The 12,266-nt window shown below is 39.5% G+C and overlaps 1 protein-coding gene across 1 annotated transcript; it reads right to left on the reverse strand.

The window, feature by feature from the left end:
- Positions 1 to 797: 797 nt before the first annotated feature.
- sqor (sulfide quinone oxidoreductase) lies at positions 798 to 8,910 on the reverse strand. Its single transcript, XM_033635994.2, has 10 exons — positions 8,771 to 8,910; positions 7,922 to 8,120; positions 7,600 to 7,770; positions 7,452 to 7,505; positions 7,165 to 7,359; positions 6,854 to 7,063; positions 6,445 to 6,628; positions 3,650 to 3,717; positions 3,377 to 3,555; positions 798 to 1,982 (listed from the first exon to the last, which is right to left on the reverse strand). The coding sequence occupies exons 2-10, from the start codon at positions 8,117 to 8,119 to the stop codon at positions 1,925 to 1,927; spliced, it is 1,317 nt and encodes a 438-aa protein (XP_033491885.1). The 5' UTR covers position 8,120; positions 8,771 to 8,910; the 3' UTR covers positions 798 to 1,924.
- Positions 8,911 to 12,266: the final 3,356 nt, after the last annotated feature.

Consider the following 12,266-nt stretch of genomic DNA (forward strand, 5'->3'; position numbering starts at 1 on the left):
TGTTACTGGAATATCAAACTGAGTATACAAACAAGCAAATATGTGAGGGGTCATCTGAATTTCATAGCTTTTTGCTGTATCCCAGCTGTCCAAACTTTACACCAGCAAAGAAGAGCATTTGAGACACATTGTGTATTCAGCTGCATTATTAAGAAATAGATATTCACTAAATCAAATTGTGAAGCAAATTTCAGGCCCTGGAGGGATGAAACTTGCTTATGAAATGAAGTGGCTGCCTGGAGGGCAGTCACAGCCAAACTACCAATCAACTTGCTGCAAAAAGGTCTCTATCAGTGCCTCCCTGAAGTGGAATGCAGCTATCATTGATGTTATTAAATACACCTGTGCATGGCATGTCAAAATGTCTATCCTGGAAGTCTATCCTGAAGATTTTTGACGACTCAAAGGCGTCATTTTTCAATCTGAAAACAATACTGCAAAACTATGGGAATTTTCAATAATGTAAAATAAAAGAATTGGAGTGCAGTTAATATGCTTGGACATGTAAAGACATTCCTAACATCCCTTTCTGCTACAGCACCAGAGTCAAATGGGTGGTGTGCATTTACAGCCAATTTAGTAGAGTAAACATTACACATTTGAATGCAGACCATGTAGAGTCGGCCAGTTGTACACCAACTGCAGATTGTGCTCTGAGGCCTAAAGAGAACATACCAATCAGGGACCTCAAAAAGCAAACAATAAAATATAAAAATCACAGCATAATTAACTCAAATATAACATTCAGTGTTTCAGTAATACCAGCAGATGTAAAATTCCACAAAGTGCAACAAGACTGAAACTATACTGAGTATATATTTATGATTTTTCAGCAACAATTTCACTTTGTTCTTTAACAGCGTAATTAAAGATTCATAAGTGTACAGAGTCATTTAAATGATTAAAGAGTAATAATTTTAAAAATACAATCACAAAGTCAGCAGTGACTGTATAACCACCAAGATGTTATAACTCAGTTAAGCACTCAGAAAAATAATCACTATGTACCAAACTCTATATCTGACATTCATGTTTACGTGTAAGAAAAGCACTTGTGGTCGTTTCCATGTTAATGGTCGACCCTTCCCAGAAGACAGTGACTCATACTAAAGGTTTGGTAGCACAAATGATTGACATAGTACTATGAAAAAAATACATTTTCACAGACTGGATGCTTTAGCGTTTAAAATGGAGACAACCAAAATCCTTAAATGGCAAAATAGTACACACACAATAACTGACCTCCACCAATACACACAATCTGTAGTGGAGCAATCTGAAAAAGAGTACATCGTACACTGTGATTAATGAGAATAGTTGTTCAATAATCCTATGTGAAAATTAACAAATAAAATTGGATGCAAGTGGGCAACATGGATTATATACCATGCAGCAAGAAGCTGAATAAACCTTGGAAGAACCTGGCCAACCCCAGTAAGGCTGTGGGACTCAGGTGAAACCTACTGGCTTATAAAAGTATAGTGGTGCACCTACAGTAGGGTTGCAAATCTACAAACTTTTGTTCTAGACTCCAATAAAAATCTCATATCTGCTTGGATAATGGGGTTGGTGAAAGCAGCAAGACATTACATTCAATGAGCCGCAAAAAAACACAAAACATTGACCTCTAAGCAGCTAGAAGTTCCACACAACAGCAGAATTAAAATTTAAATCTCACTTTGTTTCTGCTCTTTCTCATTACAGGGAGTCATTTTATTCCATGTTAATATCAGCGCACCACTTACAGCAGATTTAATGTTTCAATATTCATGATAACTTGATCGATCTTCTTGTGATTAGTCTTGATGTCCAGGCCATACATGTTACCCCTGTACGGACCCCTTTATGGTGAATTTAATGTGCTACGTCTTTGCCTAAAAGTTTTGGGAATATAACTGTTATCCTGCAAACTGATGGTGAGGTTTCATTTCATCCCAAGATGGAAGAGTTTCCTGAATGGTCCTGGTCCGCCCCACAGGCCCCTGACAGAAGGAAAATAAACAGACCATTAATGAAATGTGATACGATGCATTACAACCAACTGTTAAAGCTGGAGTGCAGAACTTTTGTCTGCTACATCTGACAGTGAGAGTAATTACAGAAACTACAACATGCTTATCACCATAGACTGTGCAAATAATGGGTGTAACCGTGATGTCACCCAGTGGTTTGTGGACTCCCATTTCTGATGGTCGCCATCTTGGAATTTTTGAGCCAAAAGTGACCCTATCTGGACGTGAGGGTAGAGATAATCCTTACACTAGCTGCTAGCTTGATCAGCATGGTGCATTGCTGGGGAGATGTCCAACTCCCCAGCAACATTTTCCAGCTTCCCCAAGGCATTCCCAGGCCTGTTGAGATATATAAATCCCTCCAGTGTATTCTGGGTCTACCCCAGGGCCTCCTATAAGTGTCACATGCCCGGACCACTGACAATGCTAATGCTAATTTTTGCTAGTGAACAGGCTTTAAACCATCAAAATAAAATGTACGCATCGCACAATCTAAACATATGACTCCTGAGAGGGTCTTTAAGTGCAACCAAATGCTAAACAAAAATTTTTTAGACAACCAAAATGTTACATTATCTTTCATCAACTGAAAAAAAACAACAACAAAAAAAAACTTAAATAGCCACAGCTACGGCTATACATTTACTTTAATTATTATTCTCAAATTTATTTTATTATTATAACATTTAAATAGTGAGTTTTATAAAAATGTACCCCCTTACAGTTGTCAGGAACAGATAAACTAGCTACAGAGACCAAAACTTTTTATTTCTGCTGTAAGTTGAACATTTTAACATGGAGGTCTGTGGAAACTGACCCACTCTTGGAGCCAGCCTCAATGGCCATTCAAGGAGCCGCAGTTTTTGGCACTTCAGCTTTGGCTTCATTTCTCAGACCAGCAGGTTGCTGCCTGCTTATGACACATTCCTCTGGCCTGCTTCCCCATCTCCCCCACCCCACCTGAACACTCTCTTAAAGTCTTTCTCTTATTTTATCCTTTCTCTTAGCGCCAAGTTTCTTTTATATTCGGAGCATCAACTCCAGAGACTTCTTAGGATTTTCCACCCCAGCTTCTGCCATACTCCTAGCCGCTGCTCCGTGGCTATGGTCTTTCCCTCCTTACTTTCCCCTTTGGCTCCTGTTAGTTCATGTAAAACACATCGCTTTCATTGTCCCAGCTTGGTAAATGTTACCGTAGACAACTCCAGTATATGTGAAATAAGGAGAGCTTTCCCTGGTGGCTTAATCAGCATTGTGAGAGCTCGTCTGGTAAGGGCTTAAATGTAACAGACGCTCATTTAAATGTAAAAGTACCGCACTCCAGCTTCAACATGTTATTGGTAAGCCTATAACCGTGTACATACCGTAGAAACCCATGCCAGTAGAGGATAGGCATCACATCAGCTTTCATGTGGTACATGAGTCTTCGTTCTTTGGCTTGGTTGATGGGAAATGTCTCAAGGGGTTGTCCATTGTAGTCAAACTCTGCCAGAATGACTGTGTTGTAGCTTGTGACCAACGGACACGAGGTGTAGCCATCATACTGTGAACAAGGAGGTTACTCATTATGTATATGCACATTTTTTTTTCAACAGAGAACAAATATGAATAAGGTCTGATGTTAATGTGTCACTTACTATTTTATCTGGCTTCTCATTTTTCAGTACTTTGCTGATGGTTCTGTTCAAGACGGCACTCTGTGCAGCTGAGAATGAGAAAACAAATGATAAGCTCTTTGAAATGAATGTGTTAGTTTTCTTTTTAGGAATCAAGAAGACTTACACTGTGTCCAAAATCCATCCTACATACTAGTTCTGTGCAGTGAGTACTACAACTGTCACAGTTGTAGCAGTAAGCACACACACACACACACACACACACACACACAAATCAGCATACTTTACACTGACAAAATGACACAAAATGTCCATCAAACTGTGACTTTGAAATGTTTCTGCAAGTCAAACTTCACAAATAAAAAGCAAAGTGCCATCCTTTAGACTCATTACTTATTTTTGTTCTCCAAGATCTTTGTGGAGATGCATCACCACCATCTACAATTTATTTTAGCATCCATCTACAGCACCTTTCCAGTGTGAACATACTATAAAATAAAAATCTGCTTAGAATCAATATGTAGTATGGATCTGGGGCACACTGTAGAAGTTTAGAGACCAGAGGGGCTGTAGTAAAACACAAAGGAAAGGAAAATAGTTTGAATAAAAAATGGTAATGTAGCTATTCTTTGGTGCCCTACCACTAGTGTGGCAAATAATTTAAAGTTTAACATTTAATGGCGTAAAAGAAAATCCAGTGTTTTTTTTTACTATCCATACATGCATGTTCATTATCCACTTATCATGTGAGAGGGTGCATGGGGCCTGAGGCCTCTCCCACCACACACTGGGAAAGAGGCAGCGCACACACTGAAAAGGTCAGTAGTGTATCACTGAGGTGGCACACATGTACAAACACTCACACTCGTGGAGGATTAAGAGTTGCCATTTTACCTAGCAGATGTGTCTATGGACTGCGGACCCAGAGGAAAACAGGGAGAGCATGCAAACTTTACATCAGCGGCACAGTGCAAAAATCTACATGTGCCGCCTGAGTGGGCTTGAAGATCTTCTTACTGTGAGGCAACAGTGCTAACCACGAAACCCCCGTTTTCACCTAATCCAAAATGTATCCTCTGTAGCCACGATTTTTTTAGACTTAGAGTGCATTAATTTTCATATAATCCATGTAAAATGTGTGTTGGACTTCCCATGAGTCAAGAAGCAAACAACTGAGATGACTGACCGAAGCAAACTAAGTGAATTTGGTCTACATTCTGCCCAAAGCATTTTATGTATTTTAAAGGAGAAGGCTGTAACAGCAACATATTCTTTTATTGGATGAGACTAGCATTTGATTTATAGTTAAACTGATGTACATACGAAGTTTCATCAGTAGAGGGCTCACTGAAGTAGGGCATCAAGGGAAAAGGTGCTCAACAGTCATCCAAGCTCTAAGTGGTGAGCCTCAGCTGTTCTTTAAGCTTGCTTTCTAAAGTGGCATACTGTGTTAGCAAGTTAGTCATCTCTATAAAAAGATACATGCCAAAGTATTTAGAATTTGTAGGCAACGGGACAAGATTTTGTTTACTTTAGTGTTCTGGTGTCCATTTGTACTCTGAGTAGTACTGACCAATCATGGTTGAGCTGCACGTAAAAAGTCAGTGTGGAGAGGCAGAATACATTGACTGAAATGCAATCTTAGATCACACCGGCTATCGTCTGCTGATGACTTCGCCTTAAGAGCTTTTTTAAATGTATCTGTATTCATATGCTGATATTGTCATATTGATTAGCTGAAATGACCAGCGCTAGGAAGAGAAGGTCTTGGCCCAGGTATCTGCTTGCTACGCTGGATCTCCCATATTATTGGCCACTGGCCCCCGAGGCTTTTCGGCATCAGACCAACAGTCGATTGATTCTGAGACTGTCATGTTCATAAAGTTAACTTTCCTGCACTAAAATGTTAGCAAGAATTAAGTTAGCTTGTTCAACATGCTTAGGTTAAAATGTTAAAAACACAACATTAGCTTTAAAGGTCTAGTGTAGGATTTAGTGGCATCTTTGGTGAGATTACAGAACTTAAACTTCTCCCATATGCCAAGCTTGTAGGAGAGCGACAGTGGCCAATGTGAAAACATGACAGACTCTGTGAGAAGAGGATCCACACCTTCTGTGTATAAACGGTTCATTCTAAGGTGACATAAACACAATGATTCTTGTTTTCAGGTGATTATAAATGAATGAAAACATAGTTATGAGAGACATTATTAAGGTATGGTATTTCACTTATGACTAGGTGTGTCATGTAGCATGACATACCTCGCACGAATACACTGAATCTAAACATGATGAGCACGATTAGGCTAAATTCTTTACTGCAGTCAGACTGCAGTTGTGCAAGAAGTCATAACACAAATTTACAACCTGATGCTATCATCAGTGATGTGAAATTGCCAGGAAATTCCCATTACTAACAGCTAACAGACAGGAAATGGCACAGACACAGTTAGTTTAAATTAGCCAGGCACAAAGGGTTATTTTTGTTCACCATATGTCTGCATCATGTGCAAAACATTTCTCAAATGTAAGGGTACACTCAAACACAAAGGTAAACTGAGATAATCATACAACATGTCAGATACCAATCATTAATGTCCCGACATTGCAAGCTTTATCAGGCGTGGTCTATGTTTTTATAGTCTTGTGTAAATACACAATTGTGCAATACACTTACTGAGGACAGTACGTTTCAAATTACAAAACCCACAAGCAGTTAACAAAAGATTTAAGTACAGGGACTGCATGCAGCAATAGAGAGCTTTCCAGTGTTGCGTTATTACAATGTTCACACTAATGACACAATGATCACCTACCGACAGCAGCGCCTGTTTTGGCTGTGGGCAGGTTGGTGCAGTCTCCAATCCCAAACACATTCGGATACCTGTTATGTTGGAGGTTGTCTTTGTTGACATCCAACCAGCCAGCCTCATCTGCCAGCGGACTGCCTTTGATCACAGAACAGGGTCCCATTGGTGGCGTGACGTGAAGCATTTCATACTAATAAAGACAAACAGCAAAGTTTATTTCCTATTTTGGCATATCTTTATGTGCAAAGGGAGAAATAATCTGTTCTTTATTAGGTTGTTCATAACACACAGACAAAAAACTAAGAATTTAAAGAGGAAGGAACACACACAGCACGTGATGGAATAGGTTGTCCATTGTATGAAAGTTAATACTACACTACGATGTTGAAATTATTGTTTACTACAACAGTTTTACCTCCACCACACTGGTTTCGCCTGGCTTGTCGAGGTTTTCAAACACAGCTTCTTGCTTGTCTGCCCGCACTTCAATCAGATTTTGTCTCAGGTTCACTTGTAGGTCACGTTGTTTCACAATGTCCCACAATGAGTCAGCATATTTCTTGATCCCGAAGAGCACAGGAAGCGATGTGTTGTACATTACGTTGGCCTTTGCTCTTTTTCCTGTCTTGGATAGAAACATAAAAATACCTTGATTTAATTTGGAAAAATCACACTTGATAGTTTCAAATTGTACAACGTTTACATGACATTTGGAATTTTAAGTACTTTTCTGAGAAAGGCATCTGATAGGTACATGATCTTCTGTGGAGCTCCAGCACATTTCACAGGAGTGTTTGGGAAAGTGAACACAGCGTTGCCCTCTTTGAAGTTCTGCAGTGCTTTCCACGTTTTCTCCACGGTTTGGACCGAGTAGTTCGACCCAATCTTTGGATGCTCAAACCCCTCTGGCAATCCTTTGATCTGCAGCGTAGAAAAGCATACATTTCCTGGGATTTACTAACTTTATATACAATGGTACAAGTTTACTATAAATGAACAAAGCTTTATTTTACCTTCTCATAATGGAGTTGCATACCGAGAGCCACAATCAAATAGTCATAGGTGATCTGTGATGTGAAAGAAAGTAAATACTCAGTGCCAAGCCAGTAGATGACACATTATTAAATGATTTTATAACTTCAATGCACACGGCAAACATACTTCAGTCCCATCATCTGTGCGGACAGTATTTGCGTCTGGGTTTATTTCCTGAACTTTGGATTTCACCCACTTCACTCCAGACGGCATAACACTCCCTGTGGGGCGACCTGATGAGGCTACAGTTTTTGCACCAGCACCAACCAGCGTCCATATTGGCTGATAGTAGTGCATCTGAAGAAAACATAAATGTTACTGTCATGTTTCTGAGGAGCTGAAACATAAAAATGTAAACACGAATTCACAATTTATAGCTTGTTTTGTCTTCTAGTGACACACAAAGAGAAGTGTGGGCATTAATTATCACAGTCTACTGGATCCTTGCCTCACTGGGCTCCACAACAGCTACATTCTCAGCCCCCATCATCCTCTTCATCCGTGCACTCATCGTAATGCCACCACTTCCTCCTCCGAGCACAAGCATTTTGTAGTGCTGCTTGGCAGAGGCACGGCTGCTCGTGTGAAAATGTGAGATAGCAATGCCCGTGGAGTGGCACTGCTTCAGACGACGCAGTGCAGCCATTCTTTGTAAAAAAAAAAAAAAAAAAAGTGTCAAGTCATTTCATTTGGCAACAATTCAGTGTCCTGGACTCAAAATAAATCAACATGCCCTTCTTATTATGCTGATCCACATTTACAGTCTGACAATTAGGAGGTAGAAAGGCAGTAGATTTGGCTTTTGGAGTCATGACTATTGTAAATAACCCAGGCAGCAATGTTTGGAGAGTGGCCTGGAGACAGTGTTCTGACATGCACTAATGATAAACAATGAGGTCATGATTTACAGCCCATAGCTTCATAGCTTAAACTGACATGGGAAAGCAAACATAACAGGAGCACATTCATACCGGTGAACTCTTCTTTAAGGTGACATGTCCTAACAACTGTAGGAGTACACGTTAGCATAATAAGGGCACCTGCTTTAGCTTGAGGGAGACACTCAGACTTTGTCAGATACTCTTCAGTCTCTACCCTACTTTGACAGATAACAGAGAGCCGCACAGCCGCATCATAGGTAATTTATTACACATAAAATGTAGATTATCTGGGGCGTTTACATCCTCTTCTGTGAAGCCTAACCTGAGCTCAACCGATGCTGCTGCATGCTGCGTAATCAACTGTCAGCGCCTCAGCACTGCAATGTAAGAGAATTCAACACTTGTTTAATACTCACCTTGACCACCACTTGTGTTCACCGCTCGTTAAACCGTCTGTCTCACCGTTAATTCCCTAAAAACCGACAGGAAATAGTCCCACTGGCTGTGACTCGGTGAGGAAGGCAGGACTTCCACAACCCGTGAGCGTTACCCCGACGTGAACTTGCCGTTGCCACCCCTGAAGTTCAGAATGTTCGTCCCGCCCCCTTTCACCTTTCAACCAATCAGAAGCGATCATTACTGTCAGTTTAAGGTTCCTGGTTGAACAAACGTTATTTAGCTAAACTTCATAACAACCGAGCCGATATCAGTCACTTTCACAAATTGACGTCCTCCAGGTGTTTTGTTGTATTAATAAGCTGTCGAAACAATTCCGCTTATCACAAAAAATGTGGATGTGGCTTCAGGCACATTAAGGTGGGCGTGTTTGGATGTTATTCCGCCCTGTCGAGTAGATTATTGGCTCTGTCTGCCAGCGCGTAGCCCTATTGTAGTGTACTGTAAACCATATTTAGGCTACAAAATAAACTTAAAGGTTTTGTTGTTTTCCTGTGTCTACAGGATGAATTACTGGCGAAACGGGCGAAACGGACAAGTGCAACTCTAAGTGGTGTTCGGAAATGTCAGATATTCCTGATTTACGTGAACGCAGCATGTACTGTCGCAGCACGCCCACATTGTTTTCTGTTTCACTGTAGGAGACTGGAGCTGTAAATGGAGGAGACTTTTGAGCAAGGAGCCCAGTGTCACTTCAGTTTACAACTTTTGGAAGTATTACCTGGTGTGATTTGAGTCCCATCTGGTTCTTTGTGCCTGTTTTATTGAGGGATCACAACTATGGCACTGATAATGGCTGCAGGCAGCATAAAACTGCCCCACCCTGTCTCCTCTAAATTATATTTATATTAGGCCTATCCAAGGTTCCATGAAGGAAATTAAGTATAATGGTAATGGCAAGGTTATATGACTGTGACAGTGTTTTTTCACAAACAGTTGTATCCATTTAGTACAAGAATAACCTACAGATCAAGTCATACAATAATATAAATACAAGACAGAAGAAACAAACAAACAGCTAATTTCTTATCCACAGATTCTTACTGTTACATTTCCTAAACGCACAGTGATAACTTTTATGTCTTAGTGGCATCTATAGCAAATGAGCCAACAGTTCATTAATCATTCATGTGGCCTGAAGAAAAATGTAATAATAAAAGTTTGTGATGCTGACAAATCAGAGCAATATGACCCGATATGATTCACAAATGTTGCCTCACTCTTCTCTGTCTGAACTTTAATATGTCTGTGTTCAAGGGTTGTGACATATCTGGACTCCAAGCTGCACTCACAGTGTTGTCATCTACTGCACTGATCATTGTCATTTTCTTAATCTTAAATATGGAATTCACTGAGCAGTTTCCAGGATTCAGGAAGTTTGTATTCACAACAACACACTTCTGGCTGACCTTTGATAACGTGACCATGTGATAGTCACTGACTGTGGAGGATATTGTTTGGTACACATTATTTTTTCATCATGGAGCCGTTTATCACAAGCTACAATCAAATACTGATATGCTATCTAGACATTAAGAGATATAGTGTATGTCTGTGTATTGTTTGATCAATATAACAATGCATATGTACAGTTTTTTTTATAAGACAACTTGTGTACATACGCATGTAACAAAGCCAGAAGAAATTATACAAAAGAAAAACATTTCCCAGTGACGTAACATCCTGCACCAGAGGCCTGTGAAAACACACTGTTCCACAAATCACTCGCTTTTATTCCTCATCTAAAAGCATATTAATGACTGAAGTACATTTTGCTGATGGTACATGTTTGCACTGTCTTTGGGGTTTTGAAAATATAGTGTTTGTCCTCATGGGGGCGACATTGCAACATTTTTAACTAGTACAGCTTCAAGACAATTAGAAGGCAATTAGCCTACTTAGACTTTACTTTTAGAGTCCTAATTTATTTGTTTTTAAATGTAACCTTAATGTCATCCCTTTAATATGATAATAGTACTCATTTGGTAAAAATATGTCAGTGTATGCATGTAGGCCACCAAAAGTCGTTATGCAGAAGGGCCCATTTCAGAATAATGCTGTATTATATTATGGAATTATACTCACTGATGCATTGTTATGTAGGGTAGTATAGGTCTATCTTTATCCATACACATGCATCCTCCTTTATATGTTAATTATATATTGTATTATTGATCTGGATCTGCTAAGTAGCTAATGTTATGAATTAAATTTAGACTAGTGGATTTAGAAGTACAATATTTCCCTCTGAAATGTAGTGAAGTAATTACAATGGTGCAGCTTAGTTCAAGCCAATTCAAATGTTTCCATAGCTCATAATTTTATCATCATGAAGTGTCTAATTGTGTTTTAATGTTTATAAAAAAAATCAGTTGGGATTTTTTTTCATGGAGAGATAGAGAGAGAAAATGCAACATCCTCTAGGAGAAGATAGTGTCAAAGCCATAGATGTATGTCAGTGCATGTCACAGCCAGGGGTGTAAATATGAACAGTGCAGGCAGTGTGGCTGCCTTGGGGTTCCTCAGGGTGGGGGAGAGAAGAACAGGCACTTACAAGTGATTCAGATTGCCACCTCAGACATACAATTGTGATCAAATAAGAACTCACAGTAAATTGATAGTGATGCTATTTATGTCTTATTGTCTTTTTCCTTATATTTTCTTTTTAGTAAAATAGTCTGTGGCAACAAAATTATATGCTTATTTTACATACGCTATAAAAGCTATAAATAAACTATAAAAAACATTCAATTTGAAAAATAATTTCTTATTTTCTGTGGTATTTTTTGTCATGTACATTTAATAGACTGTAAAAATAACAGACATGGCAACCGTGATTTCATCCACGGGTTTGTGGACTCCTGTTTTGAAGCCTTGAGGTCAGTATTTTTGGCTGTCACCATCTTGGTTTTTTGGAGCCAGAAGTTACCAATTTGGGTGTGAGGGTGGAGCTGTGGAGAAGTGTGCAGACGGCCTGTCACTCAGAGAGACCCCGCCTTTGATTATGCATCACTTTAAGACTTACTAAAATCCAAATAGGTGAGTTACATATAAAAATCATGTACTGTATAGTCGTCACAAACAGGGCAATTAGCTATAGAGACCAAAACTGTATTTTATACCAGGTTGTCAACATTGTCGATATTTCTGCTGTAAAGTTGGGCATCTTAACATGGCGGTCTATGGGGGTTGACTCACTCTTGGAGCCAGCCTCAAGTGGCCATTAGAGGAACTGCAGTTTTTGGCACTTCTCCATTGGCATAATTTTTCCAATTGGTACAGATATGTAAAGATGATTGCTGGGTAATATGTACTGTACGTTGCTCCTGTCCAATGTATAGTCGCTTTTGACAATGTAATGACATGACACAATAAAAAGTAGCTATTTTAGCGGCAAAATCTAGCACTAGGGCCCGTAAAAATAGCATGCACTGGGGCCCATCGTACCTTGCAAGA

This window comes from Epinephelus lanceolatus, chromosome 5 (genome assembly GCF_041903045.1).
Source record: "Epinephelus lanceolatus isolate andai-2023 chromosome 5, ASM4190304v1, whole genome shotgun sequence".
Classification (NCBI taxonomy): domain Eukaryota; kingdom Metazoa; phylum Chordata; class Actinopteri; order Perciformes; family Serranidae; genus Epinephelus; species Epinephelus lanceolatus.